Below are 27,086 nucleotides of genomic sequence, written 5' to 3'. Positions count from 1 at the left end.
ATACCCTGCGTGCCTTTGTCGTGCCGCAGGTGTGTGCCCAGGTGTGATCTTCGTTCATACAGGTCAGGTGCAGGCTGGGGTCAAGGGGGAGGTTTGACAAGAGAAGCTGGTTTAAGAGCAGCTAATACTTTGTAAAATTAATTTTTTGGCTGTCTGGCCTGGCATGTGGGCTATGAGCTGAGAGCAGGAGAGTTATTCAAAGCTTTGTGTGTCTGAGAATGTAAAGACTTGACTTTTGGGATCGATGAACTCACTAGCTTGCAAATGCTGACACATGCAAGGGACAAGCGTTGCCCTGGAGTTGCAACAACGAACAAGTCTGTGTGTTGTGGTTAACATGTGTTAAAGCATGACCGACATTTCAGGAATGAGCGTACCAGTCGGTTTCAAGGTACGTCAGCTCCGAATGCCAACCTAATCGCCATCCCTTTCCAAATACATATGGCAGTCGTTGCTGCCACAGAAATAACACGCTTGGTGCAGCAGGGCCCTGGTTCAGCAGTGGAATCAACAGAGTAACATTAGATCAGGCCTGAACTGTAATCTCTTCAGGACACACCCCCTGTTTTTCTTCGCATTTGAACAAGGCGTTATAGAGCTGTCATGTTGCATGTGACTTACAGGTGCTGCTGTACTCACACCAAAAAATAATCAATTTTTGGACTTGTTTCTGTTACAATTTTTGCAGATTTTTCTGTTCTATCTTGGTGAAATACAGACCTTTTTTTCTGAGCTGAAATTACTTACTATGAATTACTCAATCTTTATTTACCCTTACAGAGCAATATGTATTAACTTTTTATACGCCAGTTGTCACCAGTCATGTCATTCTGGTTTCACTTCCAGTAATTACCCTCCGGGCTCTGGGTAAGTTTGTAGCGGAGCAGTTGCTCTGTAAGCGGAGGCGAGCTGCGTCCCTCGTATGCAAGCCTGACCCCACGTAGGCGTTGGCGCTGAGCATGGATGCTGCCGAAACACACGCCGAAGCGATCACGAACGCAAAGCTAAGGTCTGTGGAGCAAGAGCTAGAACTGCTGTGTTGGCGGGATCTTTTTTTCCATCGACTTAGAGAGGAAGCAAAACCTGCTGCACTGAGTTTTCTTCTAACCTTCAGCAGCCTGCGAAGGGAGCCCTTCCTGGCACATCCCCTGGTAGGGAACACGAGGGAAGTCCTGCTTTGGTGGTGTTTTCACATAGGATGCAGATGTCTAGGTAGAGATGCTGGTGGTTTTCATGTAGTCCTGGGTGTAGGAAACACAGGGTTTGGAGTTAAGCAGTCATCTCTGGCATCCCTGGCTCTGCCAGCTGCAGAGGGAGTTTGCTTTTCCCTGGGGAGTCCCCCTAGCAAGGCCGATGCCCCGGCACCTGCATCACCCCCTGCATCAGGGGGCCTGATCCTCCCCGTTGGAGGCCGGGGGGGGCCGGAGTGGACATGGAGCGTCTTTGACTCTTGATTTCCAGACCATACAAAGAGTGAAAAAGTTTCTACAGTTCTTAGCTATCTTTAAAACCAAAATGAAAGCAAATGGGAAAGAAATCCTGTGTATCTGCTCTGTCTCGTTTCTGGACTCAAGCGCTGAGCTCCTAATCCTCACTCCAGCCACTGACTCACTGCGTGCGAGTCACAAGATGCCTTTGTAACTGATCCGCCAGCCGTTCTTTCTCTTCCTAAGCTGTGAGGGTGGAGAAGGCTGCCTTTGAATATTGTCTCTAACCCCTCTGAGTTGCAGACACAGGATCAGACCTGCTGTCGGTCTCGAGCAGCGCCAGACCCCAAGGGAGGAGGTATAAAATCCCCTCAAGAGGCATATGCGGGGTGATGTGCCCCTGCCCCATCCTGCTCCCTGGGAGCGCGTGGTGCTGGGTGATGCACGGCCCTGGGGCTGTTCCCTGCGGGTGCAGCTTTCCCTGCTGAAACACCTGGAGCAGAGCGAAAGCAGAGCTAAGGGTGTCAGGAAAGCCCAGCTGCAGAGCCCAGTGGCTGATGGGGTGAGAACAGGCTCTCAGCTGTTGCCACTGTCTTGGTGTCCTGGCAAAAACACTCCCTTTTCACAGTGGGTTTAAGTTTAGCTTCTGGGCCTTTTTCTTTTCTTTTCCTGTTTCCCCCTTTGTTGTTATTTTTTAATGGGCTGTTGGAATTGGTCCTGGTCTGAGGCGGCTCTGAGCAGGCAGGAAGGAAGGCAGAGTATCAAAAACCAAAGGAAACATGTCCATCTGCCTAACATCTCTGCTCGGGGAGCAGCGCCCAGGGCAGGGGCTGGGGGCAGCCGAGCCACGGCGGGGGACTCAAGCTCTATCAGCAGCAATGGGAACACGGCTCAGGGAGAACAGAGATGGTGGGAGATCAACCTGCCTGTGGCCAGCGAAAACCACTGTACCCCAGTGCCACCACGGTCATTGCTGGGATGGTATTTGGGAGCAAGGGTGCTCCTGCTCTCCATGGGGCTCCTAATCCAAAGCACGTGCCGTGGGTCCCTGGGGGTCGGCAGGTGCCGGCACGGGGCACCTTCCTTTCCCGAAAACAGTGGATATTCGGCAGCTTTGGGTAGCCTCTGTAACCTTCCTGAGCGCGGCTCGGGTAAGGAAACCAACGACGTGTGTGAGGAGCAGATGGGACAATCCCGACTGGGGGAGCCGTGGGGGGACATCCTCCGCGGGGCTTTTTGCCTGGAAGTCCCCATGAGGAAGGGTGTTGTGCTGTGCGTGCTTATTTTGGATGGGTAGGACGGAGGGTACTTCTGCTTTTGCGGTCTTTATCTTTGGTTCACGGAACTGTAGTTGTTTTCCTTTCACTAGATGGGGGTGGCTTTTTTCCTATTTCCTTTTACATAATGTTGTAGGCTTTCGTTTACATAAGAGGCCCCAAAGTTGCTGCTGTTTGTTGCGTGTGTTCGGGATTCGCTTCTGGGACTGAAACGAAAGTTAACTCGGGGCTTGTGCAAAGCGTGGAGGACGTGGTCCTTGGTGGAGCATGTTTCTTTCGTTTCTAGAAAGGCCTATTTCCCTTCGCTGGTGGGAAGGGATTATTCTGAGAAGGGACTGGGGATTGTAAAGACCAAACCCCCGCTTTCTGTTTCTGGCTTTACCAGCTTTCATCAAGTCCTTTTGAACTTGTACAGACCTGGAGCTTCAACAAGAAACTCTTGGTGATGTCTCTGAGGCTCAGCTCTGCCTTTTCTTGTCTCTTTAGCCAACGAGACTGTTAATTCCCAGTCGGCACAGCTTCCCGGCTCGGGGATGTGCCCTGGGCAGGATTAGCGTCTGCTTCTCTCTGCTGGCTGGTAGCAGTAGTCCTTGGAAATCATGGTGCAAAGAAACTTTCGGGGCTGTGCCACACCTGCCTGTGGAAGAGGCGTTTTGCATAGCCCAGCTGAAAGGGAACAGAGCGACATGAACATCTTGATCTTTAAACCAGCTGCTGTGCAGGGAGCGTTGGTAAAAGCACTTTAAGCAGTTTTGCCTCTTCCACGTGTGCTGAAATTAATACCTTTTCCCTATAACAGTTCATTATTTTTTGTCTTTGGAGGCCAATGTGCTAACCCAGGGGCATGTGGGACCAGAGCTCTTAAGACCTGGTAATCGTTGGATAATTGTCTGTGTGTAACGTGCAGGGATGCTGTCATGCTTACACTTAATCCTGTACTTTGCTCCTGTCTTACTAAAACCACCTTTGTGACTGACCTCAAACACTTTCTAAAATGCAGATCCCTAGCCAATATTTTGCTTTGCTGTTTGGCTTTTGCATTTTCCCCTCCCTTCAGCCGATGAGAAGAGATGAAGGCAGATTCCCTGCTGCTCTCTGGCTGGCTCCTGCAAGGGTCCCTCACACCACAGCTCTTCCTCTAGGCTCACGAACCTTGGCTACGTCTTAGAGCTCATTATTAAACCTCTGTGTGAAGACGTGGGGTTCAACGCCGTGCCATGTACTAGAACATTCAACAGAGAGTAGAAGAGTTTATTGCACGGAGCAGGAATTCCTCCCTGGTGTAGTTACAAACACTTTGAACTATCAGTGGGGAGCTCGTTGCTCATGCAGCCTGGGGCTATCTGCAGCTGGAAGGGGCGGTCTCTAAAACCAGGCAAGCCATCTGGTGCAGACCTCCAGTTTCATATTTCAGGGGATGAACTCCTGCAGAGTTCACTTATGGCTGCTTTTGCAAAAACCTCCGACTCTGCAGAACTGGGTGTCCGATACCCCTGAGTTAAACGTGTGGTTTTTCCTTGTGCCCCTCCATCGAGAGGCCTTTTTCCTGCTCTATGGAGAGGAGCAGGATTGCATGCTGAGCTGGAGAAATCATGGTCAAATGTTCATTTTCTGTGTCTTCCGTTTTTTGATACACAATTTGAAATACATTGGATTTCACTTTCTGGGGTGCCGAGTCCCTTCTGTATGACTTCGGTGGATGGTGCAAATGCCATAACTATCATGCTCAAAAGTTAGTGCTTTCACAGAAAAGCTTTGCTGAATCTTGTTGCAGACATTTAAAGCGCCGCCTGGGCCTGTTGGCCACATCTCTTCTACCAACGCGATGCAGGAAGCAGAAGGGATGCTCACCTGTATCTCTGCTGCAGTGCCATGCTGAGTTATTTAGGTTGAACCACTGGTGCAGGAGGGTTTGCACAGGGTGCTGAGCTGTGGTTGTACGGGCTGAGGCCTGACTCGTGTTCACTTCTGCTATAAGGGGCAGAAACTCCAGCAGATGCACAGGGCAGGTAACGGGGAGCAGATATTGCAGCAATATGTACCAGCACTTGTCTGTCAAACCTCTTTTAAGACTATTTTCATAGAATCATAGAATAGCTCAAGTTGGAAGTGACCCACAAGGATCATCAAGTCCTACTCCCAAGAGGGAGTCATAGAATCATAGAATCGTTAAGGTTGGAAGAGACCCTTAAGATCATCGAGTCCAACCGCTAACCTGTCACTGCCGAGTCCACCACTAAACCATATCCTCAAGCACCACGTCTACCCTTCTTTTAAACACCTCCAGGGCTGGAGACTCCACCACCTCCCTGGGCAGCCTGTTCCAGTGCCTGACAACCCTTTTGGTGAGGAAGTTTTTCCTAATATCCAACCTAAACTTCCCCTGGCGCAGCTTGAGGCCATTTCCTCTCATCCTATCATCGTTCATCTTTGGTTGAAGGTGTTCGTCTTTGACTCGCTGAAAGTCCTGGAGGGGACTGGTGTGAGTGCCAGGCTTAGGATTGCAGGGTTCTGGGTGGCCAGCACATACATAAGGCATGGCTCAAGGTTTCTGTGTCTCTCCCAGCCCTGCTCCCGTCCCATGTCTCCTGGTCTGCAAAGGGAGAAACGTGCATTTGGTGCAGGTGTCGGAGTGGGACTGCACTGCCTCCGTTCTGCTGCTGCTTTTTGCTTCGTTGGTTTTTCACCAACATGTGCAGAATGCACAATCAGCATCTTGGAGAAGCAGCAGTAGGAAAGAGGAAGCTCACACAGAATACAAATAGCCAAATTTTTAAATGTACCAGTGTAGCAGCTCGCCTGGCTCTTGGCATGAGCCTGGCTGAAGACTGCTAGGAAGCTGTGTACTTTGTGTGTGGTTTGCAAAGGGGGAACTTTGGGGGATAATGCACAAGTCAGCAACACAAAAAATGAATGAGTCTGACAGTCTTAAATATAGGAAGGAAATGAAGTTTGCTTCTACACGCATCAAAATTGGGTGTATCCTCTGCACGTGACATGAAATACGGAGTGAAAACCCCTGCACAGTTACAGCAATACTTTCCACTGTAGTTGCACAGAGGCTGCCAATGATTCATGGGTTGATCTTGGGACATTTTGTCCTCCCATATGATTTGATTTATTTATTAATTTAATTGCATATTAACAAGCATCTGATTTTTCTTGATATTTGTGTCTGGGGTTTACAGCTGGCCAGCCAAATCTCTTTTCTGAGTTAGACTGTACAGGAGTCTGGTCCTGCTGGACCCAGAGCTTTCTTCCAGCCCAAAGGCAGTGTGACTGGAAGATACGCAGGATAGGGCTGATCTGCAGGCTGGGTGATAAAGACTGGGAGAGAACCTGGGAGAGCTGGCGTGAAACACCATTGGTAGCGATCCCCCTTCTCTGTCGCTGCCCCTTGGGCAGCGGGCTTGCGCACCCAAGAGGCACCTACTGCTGTGGCTTCTGGAGGACGGCACATGGCTGCAGGCACCAGGGTCTGATGGTCTCTGTGGACAAACTGGCAAGAGTTGCTAAGTTTTTTCTTTCTTTTTGTTGGAAACCGCATCTATGGGTGGAAGAAGGTGCCAGTAGCTCCTTCCCGAGGTTGTGCCAGTGCCCGCAATTCCCAGCTAAGGTGTTGTGGGGTCGGGGGTGACTCATCTGGCCTAGGAGCACCTTGTTCCTGTGAGCTTTTGGTGGAGAGACGGAGAGGTGATGAGGGAGAAGGCCAGCTCTCAGCTGCCGGTGCCTTTAGCTACCTCCCAGCTCACCTTCCTCTCACTGACGTGTTTAAACGGCTTCATCTTCCCCACACTGGGGCCAATGTCATGGGTGGCCGCTCTGGCGAGGCTCCCCACGTGGACGTGACATGGGGCTGCAGAGGAGCAGGGAGTCGGGGTGGGCTCAGGGACTTCTTCATGCCCCTGTTGGTGTTGGGTGGGTGGTGCCAACCATTGCGGCTCGGGGCTGCCAGCCTGCCCGTGCCTGGGCCAGCTAAGCTGGGGGAAGCTGGGCTCAGGTCTGCACTACCCCCAGCAGCCAGCCTTGGCAGCCTGGGCGGTTTGTCGAGGCAGGAGGGAGATGAATTTTCATGTCGCGCTGTCTAGGAAGGCACAGGGCATGCCATGCTGGTGAGTGAGTGCCTTTTCCATTCTTGAAATTCAGACCTATTTATACTTGAACAGAAATCTATGCCATAATTCATCCCAGAACATAGAACAAGAGGGGGACTGATGTCCAGAAGGATGTCTGTCTGTCTGCTGCATTGTGCAGGTGCTGTCAGGGTTGGTCTGGAAGCCAGTGAATCCTGGGAAAGACTTCTTATGTTCACAGCACAGCCGAAGTTAGAAGCCTGTCAATCCCTCAAGCTTCAGCAAACCAAATCTCTTGATAGTCTGGCATGAAGTGAGAAGAGCAGGTTCAGCAGAAAGTGAGGAAGAAGTCCAATAACCCTGCCCAGGGGGATTCTCTGTCCTCATTCATTACAACCATAAATGAGAGGCTTTTTAAAATTTTCCTCCTACTTTTTTTGCTTGCTGTGGTTTCCTGCCTTAATTCTTTGCTAATAACAAGCACTTGACTTGAGCAAGGTGTGATAACAGCTGCTGTGATGTGATGGTAAAGGATGGTGGTTAAAGAATGTGTTAGGTGAACATTCAATCGTCAGCTCAGGGTCACATTCAGTGCTTTGTGCTCAGTGTCTCTCGAGATTTGCAGCATCGTCTGAAGCTGGGGCCCTGCGTACGGCTGTTCTCATGTTCACCGGGAGCAGTTTGAGAGGAGGATTTTTTGCAGGGAGCAGCAGCGCTCCTGGGGCTCCATCCTGGGTCAGCCCATGGCAGCTTCCAGCTTCTTCCCCAGCGAGCCCTGCGTTGTTGCCATTGTTCGAGGATTTGTGTGCTCCTGAGAGGCAGGGAAAGGCACGGACTGGCTCTGGCCCCTGCCTGGCAGTGTGATGTGCAGGGGGGACTTGTCCCGGAGCCCCTGCACCCCAGCACGTGGTCACCTCCCCCTGCTAACCGGCTTACTGCTTTGGGGCATTTTCCCCATCTGCTGAGCAGTGGGTTTTGCCGCGCATTGCTCCATGTCCTGCCATTTGGCATGGGGGATGGAGGGCGGGGGAGATCCCCGCAGTGTTTAAAAGAATCTGGATAAATCCTCTTAAGAGAGGCACTGACTCAGCAGAGTGTGGTGAGAGAGGAGGAGGAGGAGGAAGGAACTGAATTACCCTTGTGGGGCTGGAGCCCCGCGCTGGCGCATGGGGCTGGGGGAGCTGGGGCAGGTGTGTGCCTGGGGACCTGTCCCGAGAAACATTTCCCCTCTTTCCTCACCAAATTTTCAGTGGTCTCCATCTCCCCGGAGCAGAAGTGTGAGCCTCATAGCTGGGTCAGGCTTTGGCCGAGAGGTACCTGTCCCAGCTGTGCCTGAGCCCACCCTGGTGCTGGTCCTTGGGGTTTCCCCCCAACTTTGAGCTCCCCCCTTGAGTTTCTGCATTGTGTGCATGGCCAGCGCTGCCAAAGCTCATGGGCAGCTTGGTTTCACAGATATTATTTATTACTGAAGGTGCACTGATGTGCTTGCCTCTCTGAGGGGCAGATGACCGAGATTACGGTCAGACCGGGTGGCAGTGTCACTTCACAGGACTTGGGGAGGGGGAAGCAGCTGGGCTGGGTATGGGGGCGTGCTGCCACCCACCCCCCTCTCTGCCTGGTGAGGGGTCCCAGCTCTGGCTGGCACCTGGTGCTGGCGCAGCCTCGGTTTGCAGAGGGGCTAAAATGCAGAGGAAGGGGACACGGAGCAGACCAAGAGCAGCTTCCCCAAGCCTTGGCTCTGCCTGTGTGCAGGCTCAGGTGGGCCCATGGATAAGCTGGCCTGGAAGACTGGTGTCGCCTGGTTTGTATTTCTTAGCAGGCAAGGGAGACTCTTGCTGCCTGCCAGCTGTTGCCTTTGGCTTGCTGAGATGCCTCGTATGAGCCTGCAAGAGCACCTCTGCCACGCTTCACCCTCCTTATCTCCCGGTGTATCTTGTCCTCCCATGCAGAGCTCCACACAGGAGATTGGAGAAGAGCTAGAGGATGGTGTGATCTACAGCATATCGCTCCGGAAAGTGCAGCTCCATCACACGGCCAACAAAGGGCAGCGATGGCTGGGGGTAAGGTGGGGGCTCTGCCAGCCTCCTGCCATGGGGTGTTTTCAGATGTTTCCCTGCCAGAGACGTAGTGGCCCCATGTCGGGGCTCAGCAGGGTCGATAGCAGCCCATGTCCTGCCCTCTTCTTGTTCCCCCGTACGCTCCGGTCCAGGGGCCTCCTTCCAAGCTTTATCTAGGAATCATGTATTTATTTGGGAGTGGAGCATGGGAGCATCCGCTGGCCTCTGCCCTGCAGCGAGGGGCATGGGGGAAACAACCTGAAACCCCATTTTGCAAAACAGGGCAACCCTGATTTGTGTCTAGATTTTAGCAACCTTGAGGCCTTTCCTGGGATTTCCCAAATGCTCAAGTCTTCTCAGCTGAGTTGCTGGTATTTGATGTTGGAGGAGACCTGGCTTCCCTTTCCCCAGGCCCATCATGAGAGCCCCAGGGACTGTAGGGGTTCCACGGTCCCAGCCTAGACCCAAAAGCGGCTTGCAAAGCTGGTGGGACCACACTGAGCTTGAACATGTCTGTCTTCATCCAGCCTACTGACTTCTGCTCTTGTCCCAGCAGTTTGAGAATGAGTCAGCCTTAAACCTCTATGAGACATGTAAGGTGCGGACAATAAAAGCTGGGACCTTGGAGAAGCTGGTGGAGTACCTGGTCTCAGCCTTCAAAGGCAATGACTCCACATATGTCACCATCTTCCTGTGCACTTACCGGGCCTTCGCCACCACAAAGCAAGTGCTGGACCTACTGCTTAACAGGTGAGGCTGCCCTGAGCCCCAAAATGCAGCTGGGGTGCCTGGGGTCTGAGCTCTCTTGGCCCAGAGAGCCCCAGAATCTCCTGCTGCCATGCCTTGGAGGGCTGACGGGCTTCTCCCAACCCCATCAGCATGAAGGTTTTGGGGCAGGGCAGAGAGGACACCACTTCCCAGTGAGCTGGAGCCCTTCCAGCTGGTACCCTGCTGCGAGGTGGCCAGTGCTGGCTGCTTCGCTCTTCCCATAACGCAGGGGCTGTGGCAGAGGGAGGGGAGCAGAACAGTGTGTGAGACATTCATCCCGACCCCCTGGCAGAGCTGGGGGTGATGTGGAGGGAGAAGAGGCAGTGCTGAGACACAGCTGAGTCCAGGATGCTCACTGCCTCCTCGCTGTGCCCCACCAGGTACGGCAAACTCCATGTGCAGGCGAATGGGGACCACGCCAGGCATGCTGTGGATGAGAGGATGGAGCTGAAGAAGTAAGTCGGACTGTGCTGTGGGTGAACAAGATGGGTGGCTCTGGTGGTAGCTCTTTGGTTCTTGTACAAAGGCATGTGTTGTCCCAGGGGTGCTCCTGGTGCCTGGGGCTCGTGGGGGTGCACAGGGGTTTCTCCTGGCACCCGATTCTCATGCAGACTTGCCTGTGTTTCCCCCCTTCCTGCAGTACCATCTCCTCCATCCTGGGCGCCTGGCTGGACCAGTACTCAGAGGACTTCCGCAAGCCTCCAGACTTCGCCTGCCTCAAGCAGCTCATCTCCTACGTGTGCCACAACATCCCTGGCTCGGACCTGGAGCGCCGAGCCCGCATATTGCTGGCCCAGTTCCAGCAGCAAGAGCGGAGTGAGCCTGAGGCAGAAGGTGGGGTCCTTTCCACGCTTGCAGGATATCATTTGGGGCTGCGGGTGGAGAGAGTGGTACTGGTTGGCATCGAGAGTCTTCAAAACCTCAGGTCTTGCCATGTGGCTGAACCCCCATAAACCCTGTCTGCGTTTACATGGACGTACAATGGGAAGCTAATCCAACTGCACCAGAAGTGGGATTTCTAAATGGATTAGCTAATCTGCCTTTAATCCTCTGCAGACATTTGTGTCCAGGTTTAAAATGACTATCCTTTTATCTGACCCTCATTTCTCAGGGTGTGAAGGCAGATGGGAATTAAGAGCCTGGGAGGTGGGATGCAGGTGTCCGCAGGGGGCTGGCGCGGGTTGTCATGGGCCCTGGCTCGTGGCAGCGCTGCGGTGCTCAGCTTCGCGCCATGTCTCGCAGCTGTGGACCATGGTGGCTGCACATTCCAGCTGGTGGAGGAGAACGGGGTCGGGGATGGGAAGCCGGATTTCCTCTCCTTCTCGCCAGAGATGGTGGCAGAACAGTTCACGCTGATGGATGCTGTGAGTATTCGTCCGACAGCTGGGTCGATGGTGCTCTGCCCATCTGCTACTCTGGGCACAGACCTGTCTCTTCCCTTCCACCTTTTCCTCCTGGCCTGTTCCCTTCTCAGGGACCCCAAAAAGACCTGTCTCTGTCCCTTTATCTTCCAGGAGCTGTTTAAGAAAGTGGTGCCTTACCACTGCCTGGGCTGCATCTGGTCTCAGCGAGACAAGAAGGGCAAAGAGCACCTGGCGCCCACCATCCGTGCCACGGTCTCGCAGTTCAACAGCGTGGCCAACTGTGTCATTGCCACGTGTCTCGGAGACCGGTCCCTGAAGCCGCAGCAGAGGGCTAAAGTGGTGGAGCGGTGGATCGAAGTGGCTCGGGTAGGACGGCTTGCCATTCCGCTCGCTTCCCACCTCGGCCCAAAGGCTGAGGTTTTTGCGCTGTGTGAACCCCAGCAGGCCCCTGGGCTTGCTGTAACGAAGCCCTGTCGCCTTCTTGTCTGTCCCCAGGAGTGCCGCATCCTGAAGAACTTCTCCTCCCTCCGAGCCATCCTGTCGGCTCTGCAGTGCAACGCTGTTCACCGGCTGAAGAAGACGTGGGACGAGGTCCTACGGTAAGCAGAGCCTGCTGGGCTTCTGCGGCCACGGGGGGGTTTCAAGGGGGAGGTTGTGCTGTGGCTGTGGCCCTTGGATGTGCAGGTGGGATCCTGTCAGCTCCAGTGGTGCCTCTTGGAGTGTGCCTAAAATCCAGGGACCAGCTTAAGGTGTCAGGGACCTAAGGAAGGTGGGGAAGTAAAAACACCATCACCACCTCCTCCTCTCCCTGTGAAACACCCTGGAATAGCCCCCAAACAGCAAGGCCCTGCTAGAGCTGTGAGCATTGCGTTGGTCCTCTGGGTGAGCAGAAGAGAACCCAAAGAGGAGAGAGACCCCCAGGGTGGCACCATTGCTGACTTCCCCCCATGTTTCTCCCTGAGCAGGGAGAGTATCCGCACCTTCCACGAGCTCTCCGAGATCTTCTCTGATGAGAACAACCACTCACTGAGCCGGGAGCTTCTCATCAAGGTATGGGGAAGCGGCACCCATGTTGCCCTGTCTCTGGCAGGGAGCTTGGGCTGATGCCTGCAGAAGTTTCCATGGTGTTTCAGCCACCAGGCTAAAGCCCTGGCAGCACTGCTGGGGTTGGAGGCAGGGCCTGCTGAGTCTGAGGAGCAGGCTAGACTTTCTGCTTCTCCACCCAAAACTCGTCATTGCCTGAAGCTTGCAGAGCAATTCAGCAAGCAGAGATAAGCAGTGGGATAGGATCCAGTGCGCCTGGTGACGGCTTCTCCCCAGAGGCAGCTGTGTTTTAACAGCCCACTGCAAAGTCCTCTTGATTTCAGGTGGGGTTTTAGGGTTTGTGAAGACTGCAGCAAAAATGTCCTCCTCCTCCATGGAGCCTTTCCGCAGTGTCCCAGCCTGGCTCCAGTTTGGGGACTGAGAGGACACAAAATGCAAAAGGGAACAAAATTTCCCATTGAGGAGCTATTTACACAGAGCTGGAAATGGGAGCGGCAGTTCCTATTCACCAAGCCCTTCCTCCCTGTGAGGCATGAAGATGCTCAGCTGTGATTTTCTCCTCTTCCCCTCATCCCTCTTTCCCTCTAGAAGGAAAGTTTTACCAGTAAAAGCAGGGGTGAATTTTAGCTCATCTATTAGTGCAGTTTCCCACCCACGCTGATCTCCACCTCTCCCCACCATCCAGGAGGGCACGTCCAAATTTGCCACCTTGGAGATCAACCCAAAGAGGGCTCAGAAGCGGCAGCAGCAGCAGCGAGAGATGGTGAGTCTGGCACGGCCGTCCCCGTGCCCCCTCCCTGGCCTGGGCTGGTCCCAGCTCTCTGCTGACCCTGCTGTCCCTTGTTGTCCACACAGGGTGTGATGCAGGGCACCATTCCTTATCTTGGCACCTTCCTCACAGACCTGGTAATGCTCGACACGGCCATGAAGGATTTCCTGGACGTACGTACCTCCACCTCTCTCCACTCCGTCAGCACAGCCACCCCAGAGCCTGGGCTCATAAACGGAGGGCTGGTCCCCCATGCGTCCTGTATTGGACACTGCACCCTCTGCATCCTATATCCAATACTGCACCCTCTGCATCCTATATTGGACACTGCACCCTGTGCATCCTATATCTGATGCCGCACCCTGTGCATCCACCTGTGTCAGCTCATGGAAATGGGCTGCTCTCGCGATGCCCCTCGGCAGGGATGCTGCACTGCAGTGGCAGCGAGCCAAGGGGCAGGGAGGCATGGGAGCAATTTTTTTTCCACCTGCTCCACACTGACATTCAGCTCTGTTTTTTTCCAGGGCGGGCTGATCAACTTTGAGAAGAGAAGGAAGGTGAGAGCTTTGCCCTGGCAGCAGCCCAGTGGGGTGGAGGGAGGAGGCTGACTTGGTGCAAGCCCAGACTGTGCCAGTCACTTTGGGGTTGATCCCTCTACTTTTTTGCTGTCGTGTTCTTCATTTTTGGGGAAGAGGATTCTGGTTCTTTGTATCTGTCTCTGTTTGTGGGGCTGGGCTGTTTGTAGAGGAGACTGGGGCTGGCAAACACATGTGGTCTCATGACCTTCCTTTGCTCCAGGAGTTCGAAGTCATTGCCCAGATCAAGCTGCTTCAGTCGGCCTGCAACAACTATAGCTTCACGCAGGAGGACCAGTTTGTGGACTGGTTCCACAGCTTGGAGCGGCTCAGTGAGGCCGAGAGGTGAGCATGAGCAGGGTCCGGGGGCGTGCTGCTGCCAGCACATCGCGAGGTCCCACCGCTCGTCTCCAGCTGCCGAGCCGCAGCTGCCCTGAGCCGCACTCCCTGCTCAGCCTCCCTCGCCCTGCCGGCACGGTGCTCACCGCGGCTGTGGCAGCACGGAGAGCTCAAACCCTCATCTCTCCCCTCCCAGCTATGGGCTGTCATGCGAGATTGAGCCGCTGTCAGAGTCAGCCAGCAACACGTTGAAGGCGAAGAAAAACACGGGCATCATCAAGCGATGGAGCGAGTGAGTCTGCTCGTCCCTGGTGGGATGTGGGGGGGAGGTGGGGGCCAGTGCAAGGTAGCTCTGGCTGAGGATTGGAGGGCACCTGGCTGGGGTGGCCGCTGTCCTGCCAGCCAAACACACCGTTGCTCTGCTCAATTCTCACCTGCCCTGCATCTCTCCTGGCAGCCGGCAGCCGCCGAGCACTGAGCCCTGTGCCAGTGGCAGCTCCCACTCGAAATCCTTTGACCAGCTCAAGTGCGGGCAGTACCTGTGCAGCGGGGATGCCACCGACTCCGTGAGTGTCACCTCCGCTGGTTCCAGCAGCTCCGATGTGGAGGAGATCAACATCAGCTTCATCCCAGAGTCCCCTGACTGCCAGGAGAAGAAGGTACGGGGCAGCTCACGGGGTCTGGGCCGCTGGAGGCAGCCATTGTGCTGGCCTGCCCCATGTCTGCCCCGGCACTGGGGCTGGGGGGAGTGGGTGGGGGTCCCGGGGGCTGTTTCTGACGCGCTGGGGCTAGGGAGGCCCCTGCCCTTTGCTGCTCTGGCAGCATGGCAGGGCTCTTGTGCCTCCAGTGGCTGTAGTCATGTCGGTCCCCCGTTGTCACAGGTCAGTGAGATCCCTCTGGCCTCCCTCCCCCAGCGCTGGTACACCCCGTCTGTGGCCGATGGAGAAGCTAAACCCACTGTGTCCTCCGCATCCCCTCTCCTCCCTGCCCTCCAGTTCTGGGAATCCACCTCTCTCTCCTCCCTGGACACGTCGGGCATCGGCTCAGGCTCCAGCAGTGCCTCATCCTCTTCCGTCTCCTCCACACCGGTGACAGCCTCCCGCACCCACAAGCGCTCGGTCTCCGGCATCTCCAGCTACTCCTCCCTCTCGCTGCCCCTCTACAACCAGCAGGTCGACGACTGCTGCATCATCCGCGTCAGCCTGGCTGTGGACAACGGCAACATGTACAAGAGCATACTGGTTAGTGTGGCGCACCCGCGGTGACGCCGAGGAGGGGAGGCGCGCCCCGCTCAGATGCAGGCATGGCCCATTTTGGGAGGAGACTCTGGCGGGAGGCTTTGCAGTGTTTTGCACTGCCTGGGTTAATAATGCTCTGCACCCACAGGTGACGAGCCAGGATAAGACCCCGGTCGTTATTCGCAAAGCCATGGCCAAACACAACTTGGATGGGGACCGGCCTGAAGACTATGAGCTTGTTCAGATCATCTCGGAGGAGAGAGGTGTGTGCTGGGGTGTGGGGGGCTTTGCTGGGGTCTGCGTCGCCAGCCAGCCATGCAGCCCTGCAGCCTGGGCAGAGCAGGGCTCTGCCAGGTCGGAGCTGTGCTGCGCGGTGACAGAGGGGTCCCAGCACCTGGGGACAACTCTGAGCCCCACTCTGGCCCCCTTTCGGGGGAAGGGTGCCTGACTGACCCTCATTCTTGGTCACTTCCAGAGCTGAAGATCCCCGACAACGCCAACGTCTTCTACGCCATGAACTCTGCCGCCAATTATGACTTCGTGCTTAAGAAGCGGGGCTTCTCCAAGGGGGTGAAGATCAAGCACGGCTCCAGTTCTACCCTGCCCAGGATGAAGCAGAAAGGCCTGAAGATCGCCAAAGGCATCTTCTAGCCTCAGCCCCACTGCCACCCATCACCGACGGGGCCTTGGGGGCAGGCTGCTCCGAGCTCGGCTGCGGCCAGTCCTTGTGCCAGCTGGCACGGCGAGAGCAGCGACCCTTGCCCGCAGGGGACGGCCACGCATCTCCCTCCTGCACCGAGAGCCGGGGCGCTTTGGCAACTGGTGTCGGCCTCCGCCTCTCTCTGCACAAGCTCCCGTTTCAATCAGGTCTTTTTTTCTACACAGCAAGGCAGCGGGAGGGATATCTCTATTTTATTTTTCTTTTTGCTTTTTAACCTTCCACGGTGCGATACTAGTCCAGCCACCGGCCAGCCCAGAGCTGGAGCCCACCTCTGCCGTAGGTGCCTTGTGTCTGAGCGAGCCAGGGAGCAGTGACTCGCAGAGGGGCTGTTTGCAAGGAGCAGAGCACGAGCCATCACCCCGGGGCTACAAAGCCTCCCACGTGGTGGGGTGATCTCCTTCCCGGCTTTCCTGGCATTGTTTTACCTCCACGTCCTTCCTCCCTGGGATAACTGGCATTGCGACCGCTGCGCGTCTCTGCCTGTCCTTCCCTGGGAGAAGCCACGGATGTCCTGGGCTGGGAGGCGAGCTGGAGAGGATGCAGCCCTGCACTGGGTGCTCGGAGCCCCGTGGAGGAGGGCTGTGTCTGTGCCGTGACGGGGCGGGTGCCTCGTGCTCTTGATGACTGGAAGCCCGCGTGGTTTCTCTCCTCTCCCCGATCCAGCGCATCCTCCAGCTGGACTTCGATGGCCCACGTTCAAACTTGCACCAAAGATCAAACGCCAGTGTCTCTTCTACCGGTGGGGGACACCTGGCGCTGTGCCCCCAGCGCTGCCAGCGTAACGACGAGGAGGAGAGCAAATTTCTGTCTGAATTTGTGTAAATACAGACCTCGGGCCAGTCAGGCGGGCAAGGAGTCGGAGAGCTTGGGGTGCCCTGGGTGCCCCGGCTGCTACCGCCTGACCTGCAGAAAGTGCCACTCACCTTGGGCTTTAACCAGACTTCTTCAAACAATGACCATGGAAGAAGCAGCAATGAGACTTTTTTTTTTGTATAAAACAAAAAAGTTTACTGATTTTTTTTTTCAATATTTATTGGTTGTAAATAGACAAGATGAACTTGTACATTTTACTAATCCAGCCTCCCCCTGCCCTGCAGCCCAGTCCCTCTCCTCTCCCCACCCGGTATTTAAGGCTGCTGGGAGGGACGTTGGCAGCAGCAGCAGCGTCGCTCTGTGCTGCTCGCAGGGCACAAGATCCCGCGGGCCACCCCCTGCCTTCCTTCTCTACCACTAGTTGCTCGAGCGGGGGCAGAGATGCTTGTTTTAATCACTGTAGGAAACACTAACCGAAGGGGGATCTTTCCATCTCGTCTTTAAGCGCTTCCTTCCAGCACATCTGCTGCTTCCTGTCTGTCCCTGGCTCCAGGAGAGGCACCTGGGCAGCGCCCGGGATGCAGCGACGCTGCACGGCCACGCTCCGGGGGCTGGTGGCAGGCGCTGGGCTGCGGGGCCCTGGCACCAGGAGGGGAAGAGGCTGCTTGGGTGGGAGCGTGGCTGGCGCTGAGCTCTCCCCACCCCGCGTCCCCTCGGGTGGCATCGCCCATCGCTGCACATGATGGGAGCCCCTGGCTCCCTGACGCAGGGGCAGCCGCCTGCCTCCCACCCTGCCCAGAGCCTGGCTCCTGCCCTCAGGCATCAGCACCCCAGGGTCTTCCCTCTGCTTCGTGCCTGCCTTCCCCTCCCCTCCCACGGTGTCCCCCAGCAGCACAGCGTCACCGGAGGGACTGGCTGTACCATATGTATTTTGTACTTCAATGAAGGAGCACACTGCCTGGTGTGACTTGTACACAGCAATGTAATTAGTCTTTGCAATAAAATACTGATGCTCAAATGTCTCTGCCCCAAGGCAGGGGTTGTCCTGGCCTCCTTCCCCAAAAAGCTGGCAGGTTCCTGGGGAAAACAGAGCCATCCTGACTCTGGAGAAGGCGGCACTTGTGCCTGTCCCTCATCCCTTATGCTAACTCAGCTGAGCTGAGCTTTGTTTCATGCTTGAATTAAGATACAGGCTTTTTGTTTTGCAGGACCAGTGCCTGATTTTTTTCAGATGAACCCAATTCATTTGAACCTGCGAGTTTTTGGGACTGGCGCATTTTCCAGTTGCATAAATGTGATATCCAATTTACTGGGTTTTATTCCTTTGATACAAGCAATGGCTTCAGGAGCAAATGCAATGGGTGGTCCTTATGGTGTGGAGCCAGTGGGCTGCCTTGGTTTGAGGCCTCATTCCTTTGGCGCTCAAGGGCTCGTTTCCTAGCATCACCAGCATGTTCATTTTCTAGTTTATAATTGCACAGGCAGCAGTGGAGATTAGTTGGTGCAGTGAGTCCGTGTGTGTGTACTAAAGATGAAGCTGCGCTATCCAGAATTTCCCTGTGCCTTTGGTTACATAGATTAATTTAAAGCCTGAGCTTTTGGAAATGAAAGGAGCATAGTGTACAGACAGGGCTGGTAGTGTCATTAGCTGCTCAGGCACAATTAACATCCAAATCACTGCAGTCTTCCCAGAGGAATTTTTGAAAAGGACTGGGAAGTAATGAACTCCAACACAAGATTTCTGGCTGCTTTGGCCTTGGGCCTCCTGTTGATAGAAAGCTTGGCTTTAGGGGTTTTTCCTAGCATTTCTAAGCGTGTTTATTCTTGGTGCCTTCTAATACCTAAGTGCAGATTCTTACCTTGCAGCGGAACATCCACCGCATCTCTCCTTTTCCCTAGTTCCCTGTCGCACTGCAGTGAGACGGGTAAGTCTGTGGCACAGCCCCTCATAACCCTGGCTTTCCACATTGCCAGGACCTACACCTCACCCTGGCTGGAGGCGCCTCCAGACAGACCCATCAATTCACAGTCCCCCCCCTTACAAAGTCTGAAAGTGTAAGAAATGCTTTTGTTCTTATGGTTGCAGCCCAGGCTACCCCGAGGTAGGAGCACATGGCAAAGCACAGGATCACCCACCCAGCCATGGTAAGCGCACACCTGAGGAGCCAGGCCCCAGATGCAGCTTCTGTGTATACATACGCACATACATATATATACAGGAGCACAGCTATGTGTCACTGTGTGAGAGCCCTGCAGCTGTTGGGTTTTTTTGGGGCTGGAGGCCAAACTTGAGATAGCTCACTCTAACAGCACGCCAAACATAAAAAAGAACCTTGAGAAGCCTCATGCAAGTGTAGGAGGCTGGAATATTAAACCATGCATTAGGGCATTTTAGTGGCTACTAATGAGAAAACTTGCACTTGTAATGCACTGGGGAATGCACAACACTCACAGAATGCCAGCATCCTTGATTTCTGTGACCAGGTGGCAACAATCCAGGCACCAATGACAGACTGAGTGGCCAAGCTCTCTGGACCTGAAGCTCTGCCCCCTTGCTAACCACCAGGTAAATCAAAAACGCGATTGAGCTGTGCACTAGCCAGTGAGGACAACGTACACTACATCCCACAGCAGGGAATTATTCACTGTTTTCCTGCTGGCTTTATTTCCAAGGTTGCCGGCGAGGCTCAATGCTGAAGTCATGGCACAGTATTTTCATTCCCCTTACACGAGCAGAAGGGCAGCACCTGCCTTAGGGACTGGAGTGCTCCCCCTGCACCTTTTCTGTTTTCCACACAGCCATGAACTCAGCCAAGGTGCACTGCCCACAGGGAGAGATTTGGGAATGCAACTTCTCCTCTTTTCTGGTGTATTACCTGCTTGTTTGGATTCTGGGCCCTTTCCTGGGTGTTTGCTTGAGGGCTTCTTAGCCATAATTACAAAAATGTAGGCACTTGGTCCCACACAGGCAGAATGACGCCCGCCAGCAGGCTCTGCAGTCGGTGCAGACGGGTCAGCGGCATCTTAGTGCAAGCTCTGCCTTCCCACGCGCTGGGCATGGTGGCTGAACCCTCAGCACTCAAGGAACAAGAGCAGAGATGATTCCATCCAGCAGCAGCCAGGCTGTTCCCTGCGTTCACACGTAGTCCAGAATTTCTGTCTCCATTTCATTTTCACTCCCATCAGAAGGCTTGAAGTCCTCCTCATCCTCTTCATCATCCTCATCCTCTCCAGACTCATATGCCAGCTGCTCTTTGCCATCTTCACTGCTTGTTGTACTTGAGAAAAGAGCTTAATTGGGAAGAAAGATGGACAGACACTGTGATGCCTCTCTCAGTATAACCTGGGGGCATTTGCAGTAGAGTTCACAAACAAGTGAGAGGAAGGCAGAAGCCAGAGGGGCACAGCTAACATTGCACATGTTAATAGAATCTGATCAAGCCCAAAGCAGTCTGTTTTCATACTCCAGGAACAGTAGCAGACAGCAGCAGATCTGCAGTGCTGTGCCCCCTCTCCTAACCGATTCTCACCTCATTCACTGGGCTACTGATGGCAACGTCATTGCACGAACGATTTCCTCACTTCTTGTTCAATTAGTAACATCAATAAAAAGTAAAATGCCACCAACAGATACATCAGTAAGAATAAGATCTTGATTATCCCTGGGCAAAGACATTTAAAACCTAAAGGCTGTGATACTGGCAATATAAAACAGGAAACCTTGACACCCAACCCCAACCCACGTTCACCGTGCAGAACAGCCTCAGCTCAGACACTAATGAGCTAGAGCACAAAGAACGCCTGATGTAACACAAAGGAGGAGGCAAATACAGGAACGCTACTGCCCCAGTGCTGACTGCAACATCCTTATTCAGCCCACAACACCTGAACACCATCAGGCAGGCAGCAGTACACTGTAGTAGTAGGCAGGAAGGTAATAATACACCTTGATGTCCAGGAGCACCCTTACCAGGTCTTGTGGATCTGATTATCTGCTTTATCATCAGAGACATGGTATCTCGCAGATCGTCGCTAGTCTTTGGAAGGCACCACCCGTCCCGCTCTGTGCATTCGGACTCTGCGCCATCATTCCGATGGATGATTTTCTGTAGGCTAAAAAACAGCAAAAGGGAAGGAAACACTAGCCTTCTACATTCAGATGTAGGCTTCAAATGAGATAGACTATGGCTTACTTCCATTTTATTTCACTGAGTTGGACTAGCATATTTGGCTATTCACATAAGTGTCATTTGGGAAAGAAAGTTCACGTGTGAAAGTCTATTCTATTTTTATTCAGAAGCTAAACACTTCTTATGTTTCTGGTCAAGGAGAGAGAGGGGAATGGACTGGATATAAACGCTAGGCTTTGAAATCTAGCTCTAACAGAAGATTCAGCTGCCAGCGGGCCATACCTTTCTACATTCAAGTCACAGAGCTGGTAGAACATCTGCCGGTAAGGGGGTAAGGCTCCTTCTCGGAAAATGTAGATGGATTCCTAAAAGAAGGAAAGAAAGAAAGGATTAATGTGCATTTTACGGTGTAACAGGACAACTCTGGCATAACTGAGAAGTAATTCTGTGGGCCGAATCAAGAAGGCGGCACTTCCAACACAAATCGGTTCCAAGGCATAGGTCTGCATATGGCAAAAGAGAAAGCTGAGTGAGGAATGCAGCAAAATTTCCCTGCAGCCATATTCACAACAGCACAGCTGTGTGAGAACACACTTCAACTGCTCTGTCTGCAGCCTGTTACTGCGTAACAGTGGATCATGGGTTTCATTCTACCAAAACAGGAAGAAATAAACACTCCTGTTTAAATATTTATTTTGCCCTGCTGGGTTTTGCAGGACGACCTGATAAGCACATGGTGATTTTTTTGCACTTCCCTGCCCAGAAAGTTCCAATTTTTTTCAACAGAAACAAAATGCTCATCGTATCTAAGATAAAGGCTGAGAGTACCAACCCCATCTTGCAGTATATAAGAAATACATTCAGGGCACAGCAATGAAGTTCTGTAGCGATATGTACAAGTAGCAGCTTCCCAGGTAAACCTGAGGACGTTGACTCACTCACAAGTGTCCTCTTAACGACTGACAAAACAGGAAACACCCGTTTTTTGCCAAGCTGCTTCAAGATTCTGGTAAAAGACGGTAATACTTACTTTCAGTTTATACCTGCTGGAGGCAGGATTTTTTGCACCGGATGCACCAGACGTACCAAGCCCGTGTTTCAGATCGTGTACGCTGACTGTATGACTTACTGAAAGACAAAAAAGAGAGATTCCTAATTAGGGACACCTTTCACTCTGTGGCGTTGGACTGTCACTCTTCTATGTTGATTCACCTTTGCTGGTCAGCAAAAACCAGACCAATCCAGCAACTGGGCAGGTGGCTCATTCTTCAGAGACATTCCTGGACAGTCACAGTAAAGGTGGTGACTTTGGTGGCTTTTCTGCAGTGCATTTGTTCATAATTCTAACTTTTTCTACTCTCCCTTGACAAAAGAGAACAACTCTCCCCTTACTCTGCACCATCACTTAACAGAAGCGAATGCTGAATTCCCACAGTACTGCCTGCAGAACTCCCTTCTGTCTGCTAACAGATACTGTGGCACAGCCAGACATGCATCCAGGACTCTCACAACACTTCCCAGCAGGAGACTCTTCTACTGGCTTTAACAGCAGCACCACATTACAACCTGAAATAAAGCTCCAATTCTGGCTCAGCTGGAACATGGGCAGACCCTTCACTACCTGTGGCTAGGACGGGGTAAACAAAGCAACAGAAGAGCCAGACAGTCCTTCTGCTGGCACAGCATACCTGGCTTCTTGACAGTGATGGGCAGACTGTAGTTATACGTGCTGCGTTTTGCTTTCACGGGCATATCATTAGGGGCGTAACCTAGGAGTAAAAAAAGAAAACCAATAATGAACTGAGAGAATGCACCCTGCAGAATATCCCTAGCTCAGAAACAGAGGTGCTGGGCTGGTGTGTGAAAGGCAGGGTGGTCTTTCGGATACACTGACTTTAAAAACCCTTTAGCCCGGGAAGAGGGAGATGTCATCTGATGGTAAGGAATGGCTACTAGCTCTGTTATGGACTTATTAGATGACCTCTGAGACCTAGGGCCCTGCACAAGATGTTGAGGTCCTTGAGGAAAAGCTACTGTGCAAGTAATAATCTACTGCTCAGTGCCACCCCTGAGCCAGAGGGAAGATCGTCTGCTACATCCACCTGGGCTTTGAACACATGGAGGAGGAGTCAGCCAGCTCTCCCTTGGGTTTGGAATGTGCCAAATGAGGAAAGACATATTGCATACTGTGAAATAAAGTATTAAAGGAGTTTACAGAAGAACTACTGTAAGCAATGAACTCAAAAGGTGTCATCTACCTCAGAGCAGAAATATGGCAAAAGAGTTTGAAAAACAAGTAAAAAGAAAAGTACTACCAGGATTAACCAGAAAGCAGAGAAAGCGTCTCTGTGGTTTGGGCCCTTTTACCATATTTCATTCCACAGCGAATTCGGAAGTCCAGTACTTGATAAATCTTTGCTTCAGGGTGTTTCCTGGGGTCATACCCAAACCTAACCCATAAGCTTCTCCAAGGACCTGTTAACTGCATAAACACACATGGGGGAAGATGGTTACCAAAAAACAGTACAGTGTTGTGGAGTTTCTTAGAAAATTCTCGTATTTCCCCCTCGTTGCCCAAAAATTATTTCTTTTACCAGCTTCTTCCTCACTTGCCACACCAGTGTTTATATACTGAAACTTAGGCAATCAATGCATCAAAGCCCAAATATTTGCGTGCTTTTACGAAGTAACCCACAAGGGTGCAGTAAAGTGTTTGTTTGGAAAAATGCTGCCATCATTGCCAGACGGACGGTCAGTTTGAGTGGCTGACTGAACTGCAAAGCCATTTAGAACCAATGGAGTGAATAGTTACTGAATCCTCCATGGTTTTAACTTTTGTTCAGAAGCAAGGCTTTCCTTCCCTCTTTCTTTTTACATAAGGTTAAGCTCAGGTTCTTAGTGGTGAGACCTCAGCAACTGGAAAGAAGCAGGAACACCCAGCTGATGCTCCCTTGCTCTGCCTCCTCGCAGCCTCAGACAGGCACAAGGGCAGGCGTAGAGGCTTACCATGTAATAGGCCAAATACGGCAACAGAAGTTTCAGCTTGTCCGGGTGAACACTGATATTGGCTTTTACTGCATTCCGAGACCAGACAGGACGGACCTCAAAGAGCTAAAATAATACAGAAACAACCATGGAGACAGCGGAAAGGTGGTTACTAATGGCAGTCCAGCTTTCCAAGTGGACTTTATTCTGTATCAGGGCCTTTGGCCCTTAATATGAGCTATCAGAATGGTAATGTAAGGCCCAGTGGCACAAAAAAGAACTTAACGTAAGTAGGCTGCAAAGACAGATTCAAATCTTGACTAGCGTAATTGAACTGAAGACAGCAGTGACAGTGGCCTCCACTGATGCTTCCTCTATCAGTCAGTTACAGTCTCCAAGAATTTTGGGGGAACTCAGAGAAAATGGCTGCATGCAGTTGTTTCCTACACAGCATACCACAGTACGGTGCTCGAGCAAGCAATAAGGCACGTACCTTTCTCAGCTCTTCCTCCACCTTTTTATCCACAGGATTGGTGCACACTTTCTTCCAGGTCTGTACAGCAGCATCCAGGGGTTTAGCTGGGATTTCTTCCTCATCGAAGTTCACAAAGATAGCATTGTGCGGGCGACGGGCCCTGCTGAGGCCAATCAGGTTCTCACCAGACACCTGGGGATTGTTGTAGCCCTCTCTAGGAAAGGGGGAAAGGACTTGGTTTGCTTTCTGCCTGTGGCACACACGGGCTAGATGCCTTCATGGGAACAGGCAAAAATCATAGAATCGTAAAGGCTGGTAAAGACCTCTAACATCATGAAGTCCAACCACCAACCCAACACCCCCGTGGCCTCCTAAACCATGTCCCCATGTGCTGCATCTGCATGTTTGTTGAACACCCCCAGGGATGGTGACTCCCCCACCTCTCTGGGCAGCCTGGTCCAATGCCTGACCAATCTTGCAGGAAAGAAATTGTTCCTAATCTCCAACCTAAACCTCTCCTGACGCAGCTTGAGGCCATTTCCTCTTGTCCTATCGCTAGTAACTTGGGAGAACAGACCAACACCCACCTCACCACAGCCCCTTTCAGGTAGTTGTAGAGAGAAAATGGATGTTTGTGCTCCAGATTTCAGAAGAGAAGGACTCAGGCATGTGAGCAATGGGCTGGTTCACCTTTGGCCCCACCTCCCTACGGATTTTGGAATCACAGACAGGCACCCTAAAAGCCTCTTGTGACACCCCTGAGGAAAGAAATTGTCAAGGAAAAAACCCTGCAAAGCTACACCCAGTAGCACAGTGACACAGGTCCCCTCGACTACCTGACAGAAAACCCTCAGGCAGGTGGCTCCTAATCTGTAGGAAATGTGGTTGCAGCACATAAGGCTTCACCCTCTGCATCTGCTCTACTGTAGTTACTGCAGCTCAGCAGGGAACAGGGACAAGGCAATGGAAACCCATGGAATGAAACAAATGGAACTGCATGGAAACGCAGTTAAGATAACTTTTTTTTTGAAGTGCCATGAAGGACTGCAGTAAGAAAACGAAAGATGTTTCTTGTGGGAGATCTCACAGATTGTTCTTCTGGCAAAACCAGGTGGGGGCCAGGAGGGAGCAGGTCCCGTGAACGCCGTCACAGGAACATACGGCATTGACTCCTGCACACTCCCCCTTTGGCTCCAGCCCGTGCAAGCCCCAGGAAGCCAGGCTCACTGCACCCCGCGCTGCAGGTAGCGCGCTGGGGGAGGCACTCGTCTTCAGCAGAGCACCAGGTCCCTCACCTGCCGAGTCCTCAGGTGGACTTTTGCTGAGGTTTCTAGTGTCCAGGCAGTGTCTCAAGAGTGCCTGCCTCTGTTGTGCCAAATCAGGAGGTATTAAAGTAGAACGAGGCAGCAGCTTAAACAGGTGATCTACGAGAATGATGTATTCAACACCGCTCTGATGCTTCAGGAACAGAGGTCCAAAAGTAATGCTGAAGTCACAATAGATTGGAGGCATCTTCCAGGGATGAAAAAGGAAACCTTAACTTCAAGACTTGCCTGTTAGAACTATGTATCAAACCAGCAAAATGTTTCACTACCTGTCTGTTCAAGAACCAACACAGCTATTTACTACGTTATAAGAAAAGGCACTAACCGGTGTTGTATATCCGGCCGATAAAAATAGTCAACGGGGGTGTCCAGACGTGAGAAAATTGGTGGTGGGATGTAGAGAGGTAATTCTCTATTGAAAAATTCTTCCTTCTCTGGTTTGAGCATTAGCACTTTGTCATACATGGAGGTTTGTTTGCCATCAGGACCAGAGTGCATTGCCAGGTACTGGAAATCAGACATTCCTGCAAGAAACAAAATTTAAGACATTGTGAAGTTCCTTGTGAATATGACAGTTATTTCCCACAACACTCAACTTTCAGGAGCAGGGGTCTGATAAGGTTATGCAAAGGTTTATAGAGCAAGGAGATCCTATTGTCCCTCCAGGCCTAAATTCTCAGAGGGAAGCCCTTCCCTTTTCCATCAGACATGGTCATCTTTAAGCCATGCGGGCGCATATCCAAGTATTACCTTGGAATTTGTAAACGGTAGTGACAGTCCCAAGAATTTCCATTTCAAACTGGACTTCTGGCTGCATTTGTTCTTCTGTATCTGATTGCTTTCTCTTCTTGGTCCTCCTCTTCACCTTGAGCAGCATGGTGGAGGTGGGGAAGCGGTTGGCACACACGGGATGGCAGTAAGGGTCCTTGGGGCGGAAATACAGCTCCAGCCTTTTGGCAGGGTCCGCATAGACCTGTATCAGCAAGGGCGGACTCACTCTCCGGCAGCAACGCGTCCTGCAGCCCGGCTCCCCTGTGCCCCATTTGGCACCGGGCCCCCGGCTCCGCACCCTCTCCCCGTTGGGGTTTCCCTCCTCCCCACCGTTTCCCCTCACGCCACCGCAAGGACCCAACCCCTCTGCCACCAACAGGGCGGCACGTCACGGGCACCCCTCTCCTCTCCCGGGGACGGCAGCGGCCCAGGCAGGCGGCACCACCCCAAAACCACGCGTGGAGCCCGCACGGGGTCTGCTGGGCCCAAGCGGCCCGGACAGCGGGGGGGCCCCAGCCCCCCTTCAGCCTCCAGCCCCCTCCCCAGGGCCGGACACCCGCCCCACATCCCCTCTGCCCCGATAACCCCCCCAGCGCCCCAGGGCCCGCCTCACCCTCGACACCCCCGCCTCTCCTCCCAACGTCCGCAGCACGGCCCCGACGTCCCGCACTAGCCCCGGGTACTCCACGCACACCAACCGCGGCGTGCGGGGCAGCTCCAGCACGGCCGAGCCCCGCTCGCCCCACCGCCTCCCCGCTGCCATCGCCTCCCCGCACCCGCTCCCTCCCCACGACCGTCCCCCCGACCCGCGGGCCGCAGCACAAACGTTCCGCTGCAGAAAGGTTCCGCCGCCGGCGGCGCGGAGCCCGCCCGGGCCCGCCCTGGATGCGTGTCTGGGTGCGTGGGTGCAGAGATCGGGGTCGCCGAGCATTCGT

General features: G+C 53.1%; 2 protein-coding genes across 10 annotated transcripts in view; one reads left to right on the top strand and one right to left on the bottom strand.

Moving 5' to 3' along the window:
- Nucleotides 1-17,483, top strand: part of RALGDS (ral guanine nucleotide dissociation stimulator) — a 62,638-nt gene extending 45,155 nt beyond the window's left edge. For 3 of the 7 annotated variants that reach the window (XM_075112040.1, XM_075112037.1, XM_075112033.1), the window contains exons 2-18: nucleotides 8,727-8,837; nucleotides 9,388-9,584; nucleotides 9,983-10,057; nucleotides 10,243-10,436; nucleotides 10,845-10,966; nucleotides 11,117-11,332; nucleotides 11,462-11,565; nucleotides 11,932-12,016; nucleotides 12,696-12,773; nucleotides 12,866-12,952; nucleotides 13,304-13,336; nucleotides 13,578-13,699; nucleotides 13,890-13,985; nucleotides 14,151-14,352; nucleotides 14,575-14,934; nucleotides 15,080-15,194; nucleotides 15,407-17,483. In XM_075112040.1, coding sequence (XP_074968141.1) covers nucleotides 8,727-8,837; nucleotides 9,388-9,584; nucleotides 9,983-10,057; nucleotides 10,243-10,436; nucleotides 10,845-10,966; nucleotides 11,117-11,332; nucleotides 11,462-11,565; nucleotides 11,932-12,016; nucleotides 12,696-12,773; nucleotides 12,866-12,952; nucleotides 13,304-13,336; nucleotides 13,578-13,699; nucleotides 13,890-13,985; nucleotides 14,151-14,352; nucleotides 14,575-14,934; nucleotides 15,080-15,194; nucleotides 15,407-15,582 — 2,373 coding nt within the window. In that variant the 3' untranslated portion in view covers nucleotides 15,583-17,483. The remainder of the gene's footprint in view (nucleotides 1-8,726; nucleotides 8,838-9,387; nucleotides 9,585-9,982; nucleotides 10,058-10,242; nucleotides 10,437-10,844; nucleotides 10,967-11,116; nucleotides 11,333-11,461; nucleotides 11,566-11,931; nucleotides 12,017-12,695; nucleotides 12,774-12,865; nucleotides 12,953-13,303; nucleotides 13,337-13,577; nucleotides 13,700-13,889; nucleotides 13,986-14,150; nucleotides 14,353-14,574; nucleotides 14,935-15,079; nucleotides 15,195-15,406) is intronic. The other 4 variants (XM_075112034.1, XM_075112038.1, XM_075112035.1 and 1 more) reach the window with 4 other exon arrangements.
- Nucleotides 16,633-26,948, bottom strand: GTF3C5 (general transcription factor IIIC subunit 5). Of its 3 annotated transcripts, none has more exons than XM_075112048.1 (11): nucleotides 26,765-26,948; nucleotides 26,131-26,353; nucleotides 25,706-25,904; nucleotides 24,074-24,269; nucleotides 23,602-23,706; nucleotides 22,963-23,077; nucleotides 22,284-22,364; nucleotides 21,626-21,723; nucleotides 20,878-20,960; nucleotides 20,436-20,578; nucleotides 16,633-19,756 (listed from the first exon to the last, which is right to left on the bottom strand). In XM_075112048.1, exons 1-11 carry the CDS (start codon nucleotides 26,912-26,914, stop codon nucleotides 19,602-19,604), a joined length of 1,548 nt encoding a protein of 515 aa, XP_074968149.1. In that variant the 5' UTR covers nucleotides 26,915-26,948; the 3' UTR covers nucleotides 16,633-19,601. The 3 variants fall into 3 exon arrangements, with proteins under 3 accessions (XP_074968149.1, XP_074968150.1, XP_074968151.1); XM_075112049.1 differs by having other exon boundaries at nucleotides 26,846-26,935; XM_075112050.1 differs by having other exon boundaries at nucleotides 26,850-26,934.
- Between the last annotated feature and the right edge of the window lie 138 nt (nucleotides 26,949-27,086).

The sequence above is a fragment of the Phalacrocorax aristotelis genome, chromosome 17 (genome assembly GCF_949628215.1).
Source record: "Phalacrocorax aristotelis chromosome 17, bGulAri2.1, whole genome shotgun sequence".
NCBI classification, from domain to species: Eukaryota; Metazoa; Chordata; class Aves; order Suliformes; family Phalacrocoracidae; genus Phalacrocorax; species Phalacrocorax aristotelis.
Note: the sequence above shows the minus strand (reverse complement) of the source record. Positions and strands in the feature narration are given on the sequence as shown.

Bases quoted from the DNA above. Each gene is read 5' to 3' on its own strand.
- GTF3C5 (XM_075112048.1), bottom strand. From the start codon at position 26,914: ATGGCAGCGGGGAGGCGGTGGGGCGAGCGGGGCTCGGCCGTGCTGGAG. The intron at 24,270-25,705 runs GTTAGTGCCTTT...CCCCTTTCCTAG, and splicing joins CGGCCGGATATACAACACCG to AGAGGGCTACAACAATCCCC. The intron at 19,757-20,435 runs GTAAGGGTGCTC...TTCCCAATTAAG, and splicing joins AATCAGATCCACAAGACCTG to CTCTTTTCTCAAGTACAACA.